The following is a 21,640-nucleotide window of genomic DNA, read 5'->3' on the forward strand; positions in this document are numbered from 1 at the left end:
GGCACCATTTTGTTTTAGTTAACTGTCTTTCCAGCATGGGATCTACCAGGAATACAGGTGCCGATGAAAAGGCATTGACATTAATCACTAACTCCAATTTTCCCTCAGCACATATCCTCTGACTCGCCCAATATTTCTTTCTATTTCATGCTTTCCTTACAGCTGAAACAGTAGAAGTCAACCGTATGGAGTAATATAAGCCTCAACACCTCTTGCTTGCATTTAGTTTTTCATTGGTTGATAACAAAGGAAAATGGAAAACAAGAATATTTGTGAAGATGGAAAAACACTGATGACCGTTTTAATTGGTAGTGACAGTAAATCCAAAGCAATGTGCTTTCAATTTTACCACCTAAGCTTTTCATTTACTCAGCTGATGTTGTGTCATTCTGAATGCAGTGCATTCTTTAGGTTGTGGACGGGGAGTTTCCAGTTCTATTACATGACTCTTTCAAAGTAGAAACAAAAGCTGTTGCCGTATTTGCCAAATACAGCAGTTAAGAATTAATTTCACAGTAAGAACAACATTCAGTGGAATTGAAAGTTATGGCGAACACGTGCGGTAAATGAGTGGAGCTCAGACCAAGTCAGAGCAGATGTGGCTGTATTGAATCGGAGATAGACTCCATGGACTATGCAGCTTCCTTCTGCTCCCGTTTCTTATATTCTTGTTTATTCTTAGTTTGAAAGAAAATCTCCTAAAATCAAACTGTACGACTTACTTTTTTTTCAAAGCTGTTTATTTATCAGTTGCCTGAATCAGCTCTGATGTACTCTGAATATAAATAACAAAAATGAGCTTCTTGAAACACTTCTTCTGTAGGAAATGCACTTGACACTGACCAAAATAAACCCTGGTGATACTTTGATTTACAGCTTGATTAAAATGTGCTCAGCTTCCTGAAATAATGTGTTGCCATTCCTCTTTCAGCGGTTTCAGTAATCAACTGTATAATTTGACAATTCAATCCATTTTCCACAGTTCTGGAGATGTGAAGGGAAAGCCTTGATATCAGCAGGCATTTTGTTCCTCACAATTTTGTCTTCCAAATGGAATTTGCAGGTTGGAATCGCCAACCCGAACTCTGACAATGGAGGCCCCAAAGGGAGTGCATATCACTGCAGCCGAAGGGGAGCTTAAGGCAAGCTGTCGAAGAGAACTAGAGCTCCAGTCTACAGATGGGGAGGTAAGCTCTTCAGAGGCAGACTTCAATTTGTGTGATTTGCTATTGATTCTGTTCCCTTTTATCAGGATAATGATTGGCCAAGAGCTGGGCACAAAATGCTGTAATACAGTTGATCTACAGAGGGCTAGAAAACAAAACCAAGTGGCAAATTATTTGTGTGCATGTGGTTAGATTGCATAGAAAAGATAGGGCAGCACTGGAGAAAGTGCAGGAGTAATAATAAGGTTGATAGTAGCTCACACGAAATGCCGGAGGAACTCAGCATATTAAGTCAGCATCAATGGCAAGAAATGAACAGTAGACTTCGCAGATTCAGACCCCTCATCAGGAGGACTCAAGTACTAATAAAGGGTCTCAACCTGATTCATCGACTGTTCATTTCCCTCCACAGATGCTGCCTGACTTGATGAGTTCCTCTTGCACTGTGTGTGTGTGTGTGTGTGTGTGTGTGTGTGTGTGTGTGTGTGTGTGTGTGTAGTTCAAAATCTAAAGAATCTCTTCTGTCTACCAAGAAAGATTCTTCACTGGAGAATATAAAGCTAAGTAGAAAACTGTAAGATAGATTCCACGTAATTGTAAAAAATATTATATCCTGTCATAAGAGAGCTGACTTACATTCTGCTGAGGTTGAAATCTCAGCTTGTGCTCCAGGAGTTGGGAGGGGTTTGAGGGATGTTATTTTGTGTCGGCATCAGAGATAGGAGCAGGGTTGGTTTGCTGAAGTGATGTTTGTCTGCTGGGGGAAGGCTATCTAGTTTGCAGCCATCTTTGGTCAGCAATCAGACAACCAATGGATGGTCACCAAGGCTTTATATTGTGTTACTAGTGTGCATTAACCTCCAGATGTACTTGTTGGATTCCAAATCATGCTTCTCATCTTAACCTCCTTTCCTAAACTCCTTCTTATGTCCCAGAGGGATCTCCAATGGAATGCCCACTTCATGGCTGACTTCTGGTCTTGAAAATATAGGAGAAAGTTTAACATTCAGCTTTATTCCTAATTGTGTCATTAACTGTATTGGGACCGTTCCAAACATAATAAACCATTAGCAAAAGCATTCTTTACTGTCAGGTGTTAAATAATTGAACTTACAGAAAAGACCAGATACAAATACCACCTCCTAGCCCATTGTTAGGAGCAGTCCTGAGATTATGCCTCTATGTGGAAAGCCCCAGGGAAATTACATTGGAGGTGGAAGAGAGAGAAAATAGATATTGGACCACTGGAAAATGACACTGGAGATATCATTATGGGGGACAAAGAACTGTACCCTCTCAACCTTCTGTGTAAAGAAGTTTCCTGTCAGGCTGCTTCATTTACAGCACTGTTGAATGCCCATAGAAAGGGGAAAATGCTGCTTGATCATGAGGGCCACCTTGTGTATGGCTCCCTCAAGAGGTGCAGAGAGGGCATTCAAATACCAGATTTTACTACAAATTGAACTCCTAGCAATCTTCAGTGTGAGATAGCTAAGCTGGTCAAGCAAATGCAAGGCAACCCTAGTAAGCTGGGTGGCATCCCTTTGTCTTTACTCAGTGAAGAAGCTTCCTTTGACTATAAAGGTCATCCTGAATGAGGAGAGAGAAAAGATTGGTCCAATTGGATATTTGACAGGCTATTGACAAGGCTTCCCTTGCATTCCTTCCAACACGCTCAGCTCAGCTGCCTTAAAATTGGAGTGGGGATAAGATTATCATCCACCTCTTGCTGGGCTACCCATTTGAGTGAAAGATATGGGAAGGAATGTGATGATGTATTTCCTAGTTCAACTCTAACAGTTTGAAAATATAGGACACTGTCTTATAAGGGCTGTTCCAAGCATGCAATTTGAGAAAGACATTAGTTACTGCTGGGAAACCCTATTACTATTGGAAATGTTTGAACAAAAGTAATTATTAGAACCAGGTCTGCCAACTATTTTACAATCCCAGGTGTAGGGTTGTGTGTTGTGAGTTGTACAGAAGCGAAATATGACCTATGTAAAAAAAAACTCAGGAGAACATCCTCTGTGTAATGCCACTCCCCACCTAATCTCTTTTCCACAAAATGTACATGAGACTTCAGACTTTGTGATGAGCTTTTATAAATAATAAAAATCAATTGTTCTGTATACAACTAAAAGGGTATTGATTGTCAAAATGTAAAGGTTTAGCTTCCATTAAAGTAATCATCCATGCACATTTTCTATGAAATAAATTAGTTAATTGCTTTAAAACACAAAGCAATAAAGGGAAAATTTACAACTTGAATCAGATTTCGAATCAGGTTATCACTGATATACATGGTGAAATTTGTTGAATTGCATTGCAATACATAAAATACTATTAATTGCAACAAGAACATACAAAAAAAATTGCAAAAATGGAGAGGTAATTTTCATTGGTTCATGGACCATTCAGATATCTGATGGCCAAGGCGAGGAAGCTGTTCCTAAAACTTTGAGTGTGATTTGATTGTAGTAATGAGAAGAGGGCATGTCGTGGGTAGTGAGGCTCCTTAGTAATGGGTGCTGCCCTCTTGAGGCATCACCTTTTGAAGAAGTTCTCAGTAGTGGAGAGGCTAGTGCCCATGTTGGAGCTGGCTGACTTTACAACCTCATGCATCTTTTTCAGATCCTGTGCATTAGTGCCTCCGTCCCAGATGCAACCAGTTGGAATGCTCTCCACAGTACATATGTAGAAATTTGGTAGATTCTTTGATGACATACCAAATACCTCCCCTCATGACTTCACCTCCAATAACATTCCAGAAGTCCCAGAACAAATCAGCCCTTTTTATTGGCACTCAATCTACATAGATTCTCTCATCATCTTGACCACCTGCAAATCTGGACTCCTGACAGCTACTTGCAAGTTTGTGTCTATTATCAACAAAGATAAGAACACTCGGTACATGCTAATATCACTCCAAGCAGATTCTCCTCCAAGTTCATACTATACTGACTTGGAAATAAATTACCGTTCATTTATCACCACCAGATTTAAATCCTGAAACCCACCTTCTCAACAAACTATGGGAGTTCTATCATGCAAAGGACTCTAAGAGTTCAAGATAGTGGCCCAGCACAGCCTTACAAAAGCAATTTGATATGCACAAGGTATGTCAGTTTTAACAGTATTCCTTACACTCCATAGTTAAATAAAGATATTTTCTGAGAATAAAGTTATAAAAGTGTTAACTATCTTATGTAAGATAGGAAATTGTCATTAGTTGAGAGTGAACAATAGGATCGAGTATTGTTTGGAGTCACTAAACCAAAATCTGAATTATTTATGGATATTTTCTGAGATTAAATTAGCTGGTTTGCAGCCTTTCCTTAGCTTGATTTCAGTATTGGTCTTCACAGCTGTGACAGTCATTATTTCATACTAAGTGGAATCATTTTGATTGACAATTAAAGCTCCAGAATAAGTGAAGAGCACAGCATATCTAAGGAGTGCTTGTTTGGAATGATACTGGGGCAGTAGCAAGGATTGTGTCATGAGTATATGGAGAAAGGTAGTGATCTTTAAAAGACTTTGGCCTGATTATGAACTCACTTTAAACCAGGGGTTCCCAAACTTTTTTGTGCCATAAACCAATACCATTAAGCAAGGGGTTAATGGGCACCACGTTAGGAACCCCTGCTTCAGATTTCCATGAACATTGGAGCTTGTTAGATCAGAGTTCAGTCTTCCATTCACATTCTGCATTATTATCCAAAAGATGTGTCAATTTGTATTGACTCTTATACCACCAGCAAGCAAATTCCAGACTGTTGCATTTCTGATATGACACATATTCCCATTCGTGGCAATTATGCAGTCAAGATATCTTCCACAACAAATTATTAGGATGTTGTGGCTTTGAAGGAACCACAGAGAGAATGGAGCTGTAAATATAATTAAATTTTATTCAGCACAGGCAGCATTCTGGAGAAATCTCTTTTGGATGAACCCTGAATGAATCTCACTGAACTTAGAGCACATTTCAGTTTTATATTCTTGGGCACACATTCCCTCTTTTATACCTGATCAGTCATAATCTTGCTCTAGTTATCCTCCTGTTCTTCACATAGCTTTTCTAAGTCAATTCTTAAGCTCCTTCCTTTCTAACCTGTAACTCTCCAGAGCCCAGGCTGATGTTTGCTTCCTGAACCTTAACTATGCCTCTTCTTCCTCTTTCTACATTGCTTGTCAGCTACTGGTCCTTCACCTCACACTTGCACTAAGGAGATGCAGTGCCTCTGTTACTGCCTAACCGTTTCTGACCTCTACCCACACTGACCCAGCAGACAGTCCCTCCAGGATGTTCTCCTTTTCTGCAGTTGTGAGACTATCTCTGATTACCAATGCCACTGCCCCACCTCTTTCACCTCCCTCCCTGTCCCTTTTGAAACATCTGAATCTTGGAACATCCCACCGTCCTTCCTGCCCTCATGGGAGATAAATCTCTGTAATGGCCACAGCATCATAGTTCTATATACTGAACTATGCTCTAAGCTTATCACCTTTGTCCCTGATACTTCTACTACTAAAGTAAAGACATTTTAACCCCTCCAACTGTTTGCATCAGCACTCTATCCGCTGCCTGTCATTCCTTATAATCTCGCTAACTATTGCATCTACTTTTACACCAACTACTCCACTACCTGACCTATCATGTCCTCCTCTCTGTCAATCAACACTGGTTCACCTCAAGGACGTTGCTTAGTCCACTGCTGTTCTCTCCCTGCATGCATAACTGTGCGGCTAGGCACAGCTCAAATGCCATTAATAAATTTGCCGATGGCGCAGCTATTGGCAGAATTTCAGATTATGTTGAGGCATTCAGGAGTGAGATAGATAGCCTGGTTGAGTGGTGTCACAAAAACAACTTGCACTCAACATCAGTAGGACCAAATGATTGATTGTGGACTTGAGGAAGGGGAAGTCAGGGGAACACACATCAGTCCCCATTGAGGGTGAGCAGCTTTAAGTTCCTGGTAGTCAACATCTTTGAAAATTTATCTTGGGCCCAACATATTGATGCAATGACAAAGAAGAAAATTTGGTGTGTCACCAAAGGCCCGAGCAAATTTCTACAGATGTACTGTAGGGAGCATTCTGACTGGTTGCATCATCGAATGGGATAGAGAGGCCACTGCACAGGATCGAAAAAAAGCATAAAGTTGTAAACTCAGACAGCTCCATCATGAGGACAAAACACCCCAGCAATGCCTTAGAAGGGCGGTATCTATCGTTAAGGATACCCATCAAAGAGAAGGTCCAGGAGCCTGAAGACACACACTCAGTAATTCAGGAACAGCTTCTTCCGCTCTGCAATCAGATTTCTTAACAGACAATGAACCTAGGTACACTGCCTCACATTTTTTGCTTTCTTATTACACTACTTATTTAATTACTGTATATATTCCCTATTATAAAACAATAAATTTCACAACATTTGCCAGTGATATGAAATCGGATTCTGATTCAGGAACTTTATCATTTGATCATTTAAATTACAATCCCTCTTCCAAACTAGTTTAAACCTTCCACCACAGCTCCAGCAGACTGACACACAAGGATTTTGGTCCCCCTCAAGTTCAGGTGTAACCTATTCCTTTTGTACAGGTCGTAACTTCCTCAGACGATATCTCAATGATGCACAAATCTGAAATTCTGTGCCCTACAGAATCTCTTCATTTTTGCCATATCATTCCTATTGTTACCTTCATTGGTGTGGACTTGGGCAGCAACCTGGACATTTCTATCCCTGAGGTTCTGCTTTGTAGTTTCCTCCCTAGCTCCCTGGGAGCTATTAGAACAATCCCACAATGTTGGGATAGTTGAAATGCCCCACTATTATAACCTTGCTACTCTTATGCCTCTTTGTGATCTGCATATGCAACTTAGTTACTTTCTGCAGACGTTGGCACAGTAGGGTAGTGGTTAGTATAATGCTGTAACAGCACCAGGGATGAGCAGACCAGGGAGTCACAGAGGGAGTGTTTCCTGCAAAAGACTATTACAGCACCAGAGAGTTGCAGAGGGAGTATGCCCTGCAGAAAGCAGAAAAGGGTGGAGAGAAGATGTGGCTGATACTCGGATATTGTTTCAGCTGGCAGAAATGAGGAAGGAGGTGGAGGCCCATGGGGTGAAAAGTCAGGACCAGAGGAACTCTATCACCGTTCTGTCTCAGAGAAGTCGGAAACAGAGGAACTCTATCACCGTTCTGTCTCAGAGAAGTCAGGACCAGAGGAACTCTATCACTGTTCTGTCTCAGAGAAGTCAGGACCAGAGGAACTCTATCACCGTTCTGTCTCAGAGAAGTCACAGTGAGAACAGTACAAGAAACAGAGGAGATCATTGAATTCCTCCAGCATGTTGCTGCTCCAAATTTCAACATCTATGTCTCTATGAAGGTTTCAGCGTAAAATCTGAACTCTGGCAAAAATCATCTAATCTAAGGCTTAGTCCTACCCCTCCACCTCGCTGACACCTTCCCCTTGCCTTCTAGCCTTGGCACGAGCTTTGCCTATTGATGACTCAGTCTACAGAAAATGTGTTAAATGTGAATGCAGCCTTGTTCAAAGTCACAAATTTTCCAAATTTTAACAAAAAAAAGAAAAATAATTGTCTAACAAGCTACATCTGGTCAAGACTAATAATGAAAAAATGTGTAAATTACACTTTTTTTTAGCAAATAATAAGAAACCTTAGTTTGCCTTCCCATAGCTAGAAAGGGACATAGAGCATTGTGATGCAGAAAGCTTACTCTTCTTCCCTCTTTCATTTTGCAATAATCATTTGTCATTGTGCACCTGCAGGCAGTTAGGCCAAAAACAGTTTAATTTCATGGAACAACTATTCCAGCCATTGCTACAGTCCCTTAACTCTTTCAAACCTATTTTCTTTAAGCATCCCCTACAGATGTTAATAGTGGTCGGATTTAAAAGTCAGGCCATTAGTTGAACCATGCTTTATCCTTTTGAGCAGGTATATTACTCCGGTCAAACTGAGAGAGCCCTGGACTAAGAAAGTTGGTTCATTGTTTACCCAGTCTTGCTCTCCTGGTGTGTTGTAATAAAAAGGCCACCATCCACCCCACTGTGGAAATCCTTTCCTCTAACTCCACTTGTTTTAAAAGCATGGTCATGTTTCTGATTAAGGGCCATCATACACTGACCACCTGGACCTGAAAACTATGCTACGTTCTGGGAGAAACAAGCCAAGGAGTCTATCATTTGCCCCTGAGAAATTCAGGGCTGCATGTTTTATGAGAGACCACAACACAGGAAAAAGTACGGTACTTAGTGAGAGAATAGGATTTAGTCAGCAAAATATGGGAAGGAAATGAAACCTATTTGGTGTTATGTATAAAATAAATTTGATTTATCAGCTTTTCTGAAATGTTTCATAAAAGACCCCTGAAGATAAGTTATGCCATTATGAAATTGCATGTGTTAATTCAGTGTTGTCAGTAGTTCTACACTGGGGCTGCCTGGTAAACCAGCATGAACTAAATGGAACAAAATGTTCATGATGTTTAATTGCAGTATTTAGTACACATCAGAATATAGCCAGTCTACACTGCTGGGGCTATGTCAGCATCACAAAATATACACTCTAACCAATAGATAAAATGTCTTTTGTTTTACATCTTCAGATATTTTTAAATGCAAAAACAATCCGTTTGGGAAACATCCCGCAGGGCTCAGCGAGTTCATCGTCAGCCAGTTCTTCAAACCTGCGTCAGACTGTTTATGAAGTATGTGTATGTCCCAATGGCAAACTCTTTCTCTCACCGGCGTCAGTGGGTTCCACCTGCCAATCCAGCAGCAGCATCTGTTTGCGGATTTAAACCTATTAACGCTGTTGAAATTTTACCACCGTAAAAGCCTTTTTGGTACTGTCCCTTGGCTCTGTTTGACTCTAACGGTGAAATGGGAACCACTAAGAAGCTACAAAGCCTTTGCCGGGACAGAACAGGAGGACATGGCTGCCTTTCTATGGTAATTGGCCAGTCAGTGTATTAACTGTCAATGAAGAAATGTCTGCCCCAAGACAGACTGGATATCACCCTTATTCCCAGAAAGGGGTGAAATACACAGGTGCCTTTGCTAATTCAAGTAAAGCACATAGTTATTTTTTATTGTTAGCAGGACCTGGTTATGAAAGGAATGATCATTTAATACCACAAATACAATAATGTCTTTTCTCAAAACTTCAGTTTCTTTTTTAACATTTAACTAGATTTTGGTTTTGTCATGTCGTAAAAAACTGGAATTTATGGGATTCCTGAATAGTATTGACTGAACATTTAAATGAAGTGTAGAATTTGCATGTCAGTCATCTGTAAAGGAATGAACAAATCATTCATTCGTTTTTTGTTTTGTTTTCCAATGTGTAAGGAAATCATTTTCAGCTGCATTCCAGATTTTTCTGTAAACATGTTGGTGAAACTATAGCTTTGTGATATTGATTTTTTTTTGTGATGTGATATAAACCAAAGAATGGAACATGTGATGTAAATTCCAAACACTGCACAGTGCAGCTGGTACTACCCAGCACAATAGCATTAAGAGCATTACAGAGATGTGTGTGTGGGGGCGAGAAAGGGGGTTGGGGGCTGGTGAGAAAACATCCATTTCCTACAATTGGTTAAAAAAAACTCCCAGAATTGGCAGTTTGGTCATACCCTATTGAATAAACCACTGACTATTGATAACAAATCTTAAATCTTTGATTCAAGAACAAATTGAAAAACATGGTGCTCCGTCTACCTAACAAAGCTTGCTTTTGTCTTTGGTTCTCCCAAACCACTTAATTTAAATTTGTACTCATCCCTAAAGGACAACACATCTCATCATTTATATGTTACACCAGGCCTGCTAGTTATTTTCTTTCTTTACTAATCTCATTAAAGTACATTTTCTTTATGTATGAACAATTTAATCTGAATGATAAAGGAAACTATTTTCTTACATATTCTATGCAAATGTTTGTAAAATTACAATATTGCCAAAATGACAAAAGCTGTGCTTTTGTACTCTTTACGTCTCTTGCTTTATGTAAACTGAAAACATTTTTTCTACTTATAAGAGCGGAGCTGTATGTCTTGTTAACTGTAGCTAAAGGTTATTAGACCTCTTGTCAGACTCACCATACCTTCATGGATTAAAAACCAGGTTTGAAAAGTTGTCAGCTAAATTACGTTTAACTTCCAAAGCAAACTTGACTGTAGAGGCTTGGCCATCGTTTGCTCCCAGCAAAAGCAGTTGGCTTCAAACAAAGCTGTTGCCAGTTGGTTGAGAGGAAGGTTTTACAGGAACTGTTCATAGAAGACTATGTAAATGGTCTTGAATATTGGCAACTCTTTAAATGGTTAATGTTTTATTCATTTTATTCTCCTTTGTTAAGAATGGATAAATTTATGGGAATAAGTCTATTACATAGAGCTGTGATAATATGTTTCATATGAACACAGAGATTATTTAATATGGATATATTTAATACTCTTTCCATCAAAAGTAAAATAAGGAAAATCAAAAATACTAGTTCAGGAAATATTTAAGTTACAATATCAATGAATGCAAATAGGTTGGCTGATAGATATAAATGGATTTTCAAAGAAAGTGAGTTTCAAAATCAACTGGAATTTCTGACCCTAGTTTTGTAAAGTCAGTTCATTAGAACAAATCCGGATATCAATAAGGTGATATAACAGGGACCAATTGTAAATTCGGGCAGCTGATGATTAATCAGGCTGAGTCATCTTAGTTTTCTGGTAGCACCTGATCAAAATATCTTGTCAAATTCAGTATGACAAACCAAACTGGTAGCATGCTATTGGTTTTCAATGCAGCCTTTGTAATTACCTGACTATATTGTCAGCTTTTAGTCTTTAAAAATTCAATTAGATATTGGAGTCCAGAAACCACAATTATAATTACATCTTTATATCATCAGACTAACCTTGGCAAGTCATGCATTGCCCATCTAAGCATTTAACTCTTATGAAATAAAAGCAATGGATTGCAGATAAAAATTTGTTTGGAATATGTACAAAACAACTTTTCAAACTTAGTGTTTAATATGGTTCTTATGTCACTATTTTGCAATTTTACTTTATGACTGTGCATACGTTTCATTTTAGTGAACTTAATGAAATAGTTGAAAGGAAGGAAGCATTGTTTGAAGATGTTGGCTGCTATAGACCTGTAATTATTCTGTTGGTCTCCAGTTGTGTCTGACGGGAAAGGTGCACAGGGCCTTCTGGAGCGTGGCAAGGTACCTGTTACACCAGACCACTTTGGCTTTCAGATTTTTCCGTGCTTGCTGCATAAGTGATGAGAACTCCACCTGAACCTTTCAGGACCAATCTCATTGGGAAGGGTAATGACTGGATTGGAACAAGGACATGGAACTGGGCTTAGGAGATCTTCAGGAAAACAGTGTCTGCTTCCTTGCCAGTTAGACGAGGTGACTGACATAAAATTAACCACTTTATGGCAAATCCAATTGGGTAGGAGAAACAAAATCTGGTTTTCAAACAAATGGGAGATTGACTGTGATTATAATGGAGTAAAGAATGGGGATCAGGTATCAGGTTAGGGCAGGAGTTCCCAGCCTGGGGTTCATGGACCCTACGGTTAAGAGTAAGGGTCCATGGCATAAAAAAGGTTGGGAACCCCTGGTTTAGGATGTGGGGGATATGGTTGCTTGTCCTCCCTCCCATTTATAAAAAGGCAGCACTTACTGTATATGCCTCCTGATTCCATGGGGCATATGAGTGCTTAAGGCAACACTTGCACCTTGCTCATCAGTCCCATATAAGTGACAAGTCCTCTAGGTAGCACTGCAAACTGATAAAGATCAGTGCCAAATGTGGTCAACAAGTGTGACCACCAGGAGTTCTACTGAAAATTCCCTCTGAATATGAGAGTAGAATAAAGAATCTTTGCACAGCTGGTAAAAATACTCTGATAAGGGCATAAGAATATTTATGAGAATTAAGGAGTGTTTGATTTGGTTGATGGAAAACTATTTCAGTTTAGTCATTACTCTGCTATTTAATTAATGCAACAACTGTATATATTAACTCTTTTTTAGCTACTCCTGTAAATTTGTAACATTTTGTATAAAAACTACAGTAAAATTTTCAAAAATATATGTACAGTATACATGTATCTAATAGGAATACCATTGTCTGCTGGCAATAACAAACAAAAAGGTATATGGCTATCATATTATAAATATGCGCACTTTCTGAGAAGTAAGTGGAGCCTGTATAGAGAGCAACCGGAGAAAATAAGATGGAAGACTATAGAAATGCACAAAAGCCTCATACTTTTTTTTGTTTGTCACTGCATTTAGATTCAGTCTACCTGGTTAATTAATTACAGAAAAAATAAAAACAATTATTGTGTTTGAACATTTTGATTTAAAATGTAGATTTTATGAAATTCTATTTCTTTCTACCTGTTTCACATCCACACCTGCTGCATATCTTGAAAAAGTTTGCAAATAAACCAGGAACTTATTAGAAAAACAAGAACCTAAATAAAATACTGTCTCTATCCAGGAATGTTCCAACCATATCTTACAGGAACTGTGGCCAGCACAAGAAATAAGTAAATACTCATAAGCAGAACCTTCCAAAGGCCATGTATAGCAGATGCTGGAAATACTCAACAAGTAAGGCACTATCATGGTGAGAGAAAAAGAGCGGACATTTTATGTTAATGATCCTTTATAATTTTCTGGAACTTTTAGAGTATTTTCTATTTTAGTAAAATCTCCTTTGACTTTCTCCTTCCGAGTGAGTTCCTCAAAGTTGCTTCCACTCCATTTCTGGGAGATGGTTTAAGAGCCCCATTCTGGACCTGCAGACTCTGCCATAGGTGTGGCAAGAGGTGTTTGATGGGGTGGCAAGACGGTGTGTGGGTTGTACACTCCAATCACGGCCTGTTCATAGATTCTCTGTGTCACTTTTTGGTGAGACACATGGTGCTCTGTGACTTTATCAATGCTCTATATTCACTGTGAGTGGTCACATGAATGATTCCTTTCAACTGATAAGAATGTTTCTTTTTATCAAAGAGACTTTGAAAATGCCCTTGATGAAATTTCCATGAAATCTCTCTCAACAGTGGAATTCAAACAAGCTGCTTTCCAGATCCTATTAGCAGGCAGAGTTGTTTGAGAGTGATAAGGGTCATGGTGTTTAGAGTGTAGGCCTGGGAATGGGCACCAGCATTGCTTCAGCAATCATGCATGGGTAGAGCAATCTGTGAAGACAGCACAGGTAATGCTTTTTTCAATGATTTGAAATGTCTTCTGTAGATTTGGCAAGGACTGTTCCACTAAAGAACATGAGAAGGTGGGTCGCACACTAACTTTCACAAAACGGAAGTCCTCCACACAACATCAACCTCATTAAAACAAATACACAAAAAGACTGCAGAAAGTGTGGAGAACCTTCTATGTAAGAGCCACCTCTCAGTGAAATTCACCACCATTTCCAGTGTAGCAGCACAGGCTTCAGACAAATGAAGAAATTATTTCTAAAGGATCAAGATCTTAAACCTGGCAACAAACACACGGTTTATTGAACAACTCTCCTGTATGCATCGGAGACATGGACGACACATGGTAAGCACATAAAAGTGTTAATAAAGAATGCATAGAGAGTCTGTGGTAAGATGCAAATAATAATTCTTGTGCCAGTACCAGTGTTTTGTTGAGAATCTTAGGGCAACAATGAATACTGAATAAAACTGAAAAACTCAGTGAATTGAAGTAATGATAAGATGGAAAAACAAATCTTCCTAGGTACCTACATAACAAAAAAGTTAAAATAAGTCTACATCAGAAGAGCTTGATTAATAATCACAGCTATAGTATATGTGTTTGCTTCTTTTTCCTATTGACTTATAAGCTACAATAACAGAAAATGTTGTAAATTCTCAGCGAATCAGGCAACATCCATGGAAAGAAAAAGAGTTAACATTTCAGGTTAAAAACCCCTTGTCAGAACAGTTTTTAACCTGAAACTTTAACTGTGCTTCTCTTTCCACACACACTACTTGATCTCCTCAGTATTTCCAACACTTTATGATTATTATACTAAATATAAAATATAATGCACTCAGCATTGTTACTCACAGGGATTCAATTTCTGAGCAGTCTAATGCCTGTCACCATGCCTAATGGGCTGGATGTAATACTTTAAGGGATCGCCATCACTGAGCAACCTTGTTCTCTCCACAAACCTAATAATCATAATCCGAACAAGGTCAGTGAACCAAATTGGTTAGCAGTCAGTTTGCTTTGCAGAGTCAGAATTATTATCACAGACTTATGTGAAATTTCTGAAAAAATGTGAAACCTCCTACCCAAGATCCACAAACCTGCCTGTCCAGGTAGACCTATTGTCTCAGCTTGCTCCTGCCCCATTGAACTCATTTCTGCATACCTTGACACTGTCTTATCCCCCCTTGTTCAATCTCTCCCCAACTATGTTCGTGACACTTCTCATGCTTTGAATTTTTTCAATGATTTTAAGTTCCCTGGCCCCCACCGTCTTATTTTCACCATGGACGTCCAGTCCCTATATACCTCCATCCCCCACTGAGATGGTCTTGAAGCTCTTCGCTTTTTTTTGGATTCCAGAACTAACCAATTCCCCTCTACCACCACTCTCCTCCGTCTAGCGGAATTAGTTCTTACTCTCAATAATTTCTCCTTTGGCTCCTCCCACTTCCTCCAAACCAAGGGTGTAGCCATGGGCACCCGTATGGGTCCCAGTTATGCCTGCCTTTTTGTTGGCTTTGTGGAACAGTCCATGTTCCAAGTCTATACCCGATATCCATCCCCCTCTTTTCCTTCGCTACATCGACGACTGCATTGGCGCTGCCTCCTGCACGCATGCTGAGCTCGTTGACTTCATTAACTTTGCCTCCAACTTTCACCCTGCCCTCAAATTTACTTGGTCCATTTCCGACACCTCCCTCCCCTTTCTTGATCTTTCTGTCTCCATCTCTGGAGACGGCCTATCTACTAATATCTACTATAAGCCTACAGACTCTCACAGCTACCTGGACTATTCGTCTTCCCACCCTGTCTCTTGCAAAAAGGCTATCCCCTTCTCACAATTCCTCCGTCTCTGCCGCATCTGCTCTCAGGATGAGGCTTTTTATTCCAGGACGAAGGAGATGTCTTCCTTTTTTTAAACAAAGGGGCTTCCCTTCGTCCACCATCAACTCTGCTCTCAAATGCATCTCTCCCATTTCCCACACATCTGCCCTCACCCCATCCACCCACCACCCCACTCAGTATAGGGTTCCCTTTGTCCTTACCTACCACCCCACCAGCTTCCAGGTCCAACGTATAATTCTCTGTAACTTCCGCCACCTCCAACGGGATCCCACTACCAAACACATTTTTCCCTCCCCCCCCCCCTTTCTGCTTTTCGCAGGGATCGCTCCCTACGCGACTTCCTTGTCCACTCGTCCCCCCATCCCTTCCCACCGATCTCCCTCCTGGCACTTATCCTTGTAAATGGAACAAGTGCTACACCTGCCCTTACACTTCCTCCCTCATCACCATTCAGGGCCCCAGACAGTCCTTCCAGGTGAAGCGACATTTCACCTGTGAGTCGGCTGGTGTGGTATACTGCATCCGGTGCTCCCAGTGTGGCCTTTTATATATTGGTGAGACCCGACGCAGACTGGGAGACCGTTTCGCTGAACATCTACGCTTGGTCCGCCAGAAAAAGCAGGATCTCCCAGTGGCCACACATTTTAGTTCCACGTCCCATTCCCATTCTGATATATCTATCCATGGCCTCCTCTATTGTCAAAATGAATCCAAACTCAGGTTGGAGGAACACCTTATATACCAGCTGGGTAGCCTCGAACCTGATGGCATGAACATTGACTTCTCTAACTTCCGTTAATGCCCCTCCTCCCCTTCTTACCCCATCCCTGACATATTTTGTTGTTTGCCTGTTCTCCATCTCCCTCTGGTGCTCCCCCGCCCCTTTCTTTCTCCTGAGGCCTCCCATCCCATGATCCTTTCCCTTCTCCAGCTCTGTATCACTTTCGCCAATCACCTTTCCAGCTCTTAGCTTCATCCCACCCCCTCCGGTCTTCTCCTATCATTTCGCATTTCCCCCTCCCCCCACTACTTTCAAATCTCTAACTATCTTTCCTTTCGGTTAGTCCTGACGAAGGGTCTCGGCCCGAAACGTCGACAGCGCTTCTCCCTATAGATACTGCCTGGCCTGCTGTGTTCCACCAGCATTTTGTGTGTGTTGTTTGAATTTCCAGCATCTGCAGATTTCCTCATGTTATGTGAAATTTGTTATTTTGTGACAACAGCACAATGCAAAGGCATAGCACTACCATACGTTACAAAATAAATACACAATGCAGGGAAGGAATAACAAAGTAGTGTATATCAGTTCAAGGACTGCTCTGAAATCTGACAGCAATGAGATAGAAGCTGCTTCTAAATCGTTGAGTATAGGTTTTCAGATTCCTATACTTCCACACCTATGGTAATAAAAAGAAGAGGGCATGTCCCAAAGAACTTGTTAATGTATAAATTTATTTCCAACAAGTTCATTGCATAAGTTTAGTTTTGTTAAGTTTTCTATTTCAGGAAAATAAATTCCTGGGGCACCTTCATCGCAGATTATAAATTCTTGGGGCATTCTGAATTACAATACAGAATCTACAATTTCCCCATTTCTCCAGCCATACTCTTCCCAAAACTATTGGGTTGTATTTTCATTGGCTAACAAGCTTCAGCTATCCCTTCTGTGCATATATTTGAAAATGTTGCTTGGGCAATGCAAACACAAATCAAAATGTTTAAATTTGAATAGATTGCATTTATTGGTGAGCAAGATAGAGTGAGTTACAGATTTAGAGAGTCAGGAAAATCTCATACCTACCTTAATTCATTAGGCGATTTTTACCTTAGAGCAAAAGTCCAGAAATTAATTCAGTTAACTGTGTTATGTTCAATTAATGACACATCTAAGGATATTCTAACAAGATTAGTGAACCAAATCATTTAGCAGCCGATTCTTTACTGTACAGCTGGAAGCAACCTCGCTTGTGTTCGTCTCAGCCAACATTCCGTCTTTATGAAATACATTTACAAAGCTACAAGAGGATATTTGAGGACATTTTCTAATCCTTGATATCTTTGTAAATCAGTTCGATATTTCCAGGTCCCAAAGTCTGTATATCTGTACTGACAGAGGAAAGTCAATGGCTGGTGGGCAATGTGTAGCAGGGATATGTTTTACACTAATCACTCCCACTGCAATATTTGTGCATTGCAGTGTCCATAGGGAAGAACGCTCTGCAGAAGAATGCTTATCCATTTGAAGATGGTTCTGGGCATTGCTGTAATGAATGGTAATCTTTATAAAAAGCTGAAGCCTTGAATCACAGATCTGTTTACGCTCTAGGTGACAAAATGTGAACTGATCTTGCTTCGCAATTACTCCATATATTTGATAACTTGCACACAATAAGGTGCTGGAACATTACTTTGAAATACACCATAGACCTTAGTTATTCTTAACAGATCTCCCATTCTTACTCGTCCACATATGTAGACATTATTATGAGCTATTCTTTATATTACAGCCACTTCTCATATATACTCAGAATCAGAAGCAGATTTATTATCAACGGCGTGTGACATGGAATTTGTTAACTTAGCAGTAGCAGTTCAATGCAATACAAAATATAGAAGAGAAAAAATATGTAATAATAAAGAAAATAAAAATATAATAAATAAATAAATTGCAGTATATGTATATTGAATAGATTTTTAAAAATACAAAACCAGAAATACTGTATTATAAAAAAGTGAGGTCGTGTCCAAGGGTTCAATGTCCATTTAGGAATTGGATGACAGAGGGGAAGAAGCTGTTCCTGAATCACTGAGTGTGTGCCTTCAGGCTTCTGTACCTCCTCCCTGATGGGTAACAGTGAGAAAAGGGCATGTCCTTCATGACACCAGTAATAGAATAAAATCTACAGTAAGGAAAAAAATGAACTTAACAGAAGGTTGGGATGGAAGTTACTTGGAGTGGAGCTGATCAATACCTACAGAGCTACAATGTCAATCATATGGTGACATCCTGGTGGTGGTAAGAACTGGATGATCTGATTCTATTACTTCTGACCTGAAAACAATCTCTTAATGCTCACGAAAAAAAAATGCTGTTTCAAAGACCTAGAATTCTAGAATCTTACTGAGATGAAAACAACATAGACATTTTCACAAACACATTTGGATTCCCGATAATAATCAACGTCAGTGTTAAAAGTGACATCAATTAATACCCCACATAACCGTCTGGGCAATTTCTTTCCACAGCAATTGTCATTAGCTGCATCAGCGGTCTTCAGGCAAGGGCTCTGCAGAATCTGTTCCATAGTCTCCTCATTAAATGAATACAAGAACTTCCTGGACATCTTAAATGGCTGCGGATTCAAGACCAAGATGCGATACAGGCAGGCATTAATATAAGTGGAATTCCATGAACTACCAGAATGGCTATTGTGTTTATTTACTCTCTGGAATAGAAATCAAAGAAGAAGAAGAATGCTTTAAACTAAACACATCACTCCAGATATTACACTAGAAGCTCAGTTTTACTTATGTTTGAAGCATGAAACCTTTGATGCGCCCTTTCAAAACATAATTGCGGAGAAATTTTTTTAGCCAAAGAGTGGTGAATTTGTGGAATTTATTGCCACATGCAGCTGTGGAGGCCAGGTCGTTGGGTGTATTTAAGGCAGAGATTGATAGGTTCTTGACTGGAGATGGCATCAAAGGTTATGGGGAGAAGGCTGGAAACTGGGGCTGAGGAGGAAATAGAAAAAAGGATCAGCCATGATTGAATGGCGGAGCAGACTCAATGGGCCAGATGGCCTAATTCTGCTCTTATGTCTTATGGTCTTATTCATTGCTAATGCTCATTCTCAAGGTTGCCAGAGACAACTGTAGTCTAAGACAAGAAGCTGGGCAAAAAAGATTCATGTGCCTATCTAAAGATCTCTTAAATGTCCCTAATGTATCTGCCTCTACACGATCCCAGGCAGTGCATTCAGGGCACCCACCGCTCTGTGTAAGAAAAACTGCCCCTCACATCTCTCTTGAAATTCCTCCTCTCGCCTTCAATGCATGCTGTTGGGTTTTAGACTTCTCAACCTCGGGGAAAACATACCATCTGTCTGCTCTATCTGCGCATCTCATAATCTTATAAACCTCTGTCAGATCTCCCTCAGCCTCCACTGCTCCAGAGAAAACAACCCAAGTTTGTCCAGCTTCTTGTTATAGCACATGTCCTCTAATCTAGGTAGCATCCTGGTAAACCTCTTCCACACACTCTCCAAAACCTCAACTCCTTCCTATAGTGGGGCAACCAGAACTGTATGTAATATTCCAGATGTGGCCTAAATTGAGTTTTACAAAGATGCAATATAACTTCCTGACTTCTGAACTCAATGTCTTGATTAATAACGGCAAGCATGCCATAAGCTTTCCTGACCATGCTATCAACCTGTGTAGCTACTTTCAGGGACACACATTATGGCCAAAGTACAGGGAAGCAACAAGGGAAGGGGAAAAGTCCTGAGATTTTGTGAACGAGACCTGCAGTGTCTCATCAGTCAGGTAATTGTGAGAAGAATGGTTTTGTATACAGTACAGATGTTGCTGGGGTAGGGATGGGGTGGATGTGGAAGATAGATTAGAAAGCAATAGCCTGAGATCAGGGACAGACATAAGAAGAGTTTAACAGGGAGTGAATGCAGTTGCTTCCACCAACATTGAGAATCCCTATTCTGTCTACTGGTATAAAAATACATGAGCTCACAGAAATGAAGGAGAGATGCAGACTACTGTATTATTGAAGTTATCAATACAGATGGAGCAGCAAAGCAGCACATAGTGACTATTTTGTGTTATTAAATGTTTTTGGTTATGTTTAGAGCAATGGAGCATGAAGTAAGTCACCAGATTTGATTTTGGATACAATGATATCACAGGTTCCTTGTTCCTTATGTGCAGTCTATTCAAACTGGGAGATGAGTTTGTGAATGCCGATGAGAGGCATCCCTTTCTCATACTCCTGTCCTCTGGATGGCAGTGTCAACCAGGAAGGACCCTCACTATCCAGGACATGACCTCCTCTCATTAGTATCACCACGGAGGAGGTACATGAGTCTGAAGATGCACACTCAACATTTTGCAAACAGCTTCTTCCCCTCCACCATCAGATTTTTGAATAGTCTGTGAATCCACAAACAATACTCTACTATTTTTTTCACTTTCTGCACTATTCATTCATTTCTTATATATTCTTATTGTCACATAGATTTTTTCAAGTATTGTGTTGCATTGCTGCTGCAAAGCAACAAATTACATAACGTATGTCAGTGACAAAAAATTATTTTGTTTCTGTAACTATGATCCCCCCTCCCCCATTCAACTTTCTTCCACTAGAAAGAACTCAATTCAATCCCGTCCCCTTCATTGCCTCTCAGGATTTATCTGATTCATTAAGCTCGTTGACCATCGGCTCATATGGGGAACTGAGGAGGTGACAGATGGGAACTACTTGGTCACTTTTAGTTGCAGGAGGCAGGTGCCCAGGTGACAGTCAAGAGAGGGTAAATAAATGGGTAGCCAGTGTAGAGTACCCCTGTGGCTGTGCCCCTCAGTAATAAGTATACCGCTTTGGATACTGTTGGGGGGAGCCACAGTCTGGCGCTGTAGCTCAGAATGGAAGGGGGAAGAAGAGAACTGCAGTAGTGACAAGGGATTCTGTAGAGGAGCTGAAACAAGAATTGTTGACATGAAAGAGACACGCAGATGGTATTTTGCCTCCTGCGTGCCAGGATCAGGGATATCTCAGACAGGGTGCATGGCATTCGAAAGGGGGAGGGTGAGCAAGCAAGAGCTCTTAGTACATACTGGCACCAATGACATAGCTGGGAAAAGGGAGGAGGCCCTGAAGAGGAAATTTAGCGAGTTAAGAAGAAAGCTGAAAAGCAGGACCTCCAGGGAATTTACCTCTGGACTGCTGCATGTGCCATGTACCAGTGAGGGTAAGAATAGGATGATTTGGCAGGTGAATGCGTGGCTGGGGAACTGGTGCAGGGGGGCAGGGCTTCAGATTTCTGGATCATTGGGATCTCTTCTGAGGAAGGTATGACCTGTAAAAAAAAGGATGGGTTGCACCTGAACCCAAGGGTGACCAATGCCAATGTGGGTAGGTTATCTAGAGCAGTTGGAGCAGTTTTAAATTAACTTGCAGGGGGTTGGGAACCAGAGTGATAGGGCTGAGGATGGGGCAGTTGATATACGAGTAGATGCAGTATGCATTGAGCCTGCCAAAAAAGTTCAGGCAGATGAAAATTGCAGTCAGTGGGATGAGTTGCAGTGTAACATGA

General features: G+C 40.4%; 1 protein-coding gene across 1 annotated transcript in view; it reads left to right on the top strand.

The window, feature by feature from the left end:
• The window catches only part of LOC140737864 (zeta-sarcoglycan), a 920,455-nt gene extending 907,882 nt beyond the window's left edge, over positions 1 to 12,573 (top strand). The window contains exons 7-8 of the mRNA XM_073064601.1: positions 1,064 to 1,187; positions 8,818 to 12,573. Of these exons, the coding sequence (XP_072920702.1) occupies positions 1,064 to 1,187; positions 8,818 to 9,012 (319 nt within the window). The 3' untranslated portion in view covers positions 9,013 to 12,573. The remainder of the gene's footprint in view (positions 1 to 1,063; positions 1,188 to 8,817) is intronic.
• Positions 12,574 to 21,640: the final 9,067 nt, after the last annotated feature.

Source organism: Hemitrygon akajei, chromosome 13 (genome assembly GCF_048418815.1).
Source record: "Hemitrygon akajei chromosome 13, sHemAka1.3, whole genome shotgun sequence".
Classification (NCBI taxonomy): domain Eukaryota; kingdom Metazoa; phylum Chordata; class Chondrichthyes; order Myliobatiformes; family Dasyatidae; genus Hemitrygon; species Hemitrygon akajei.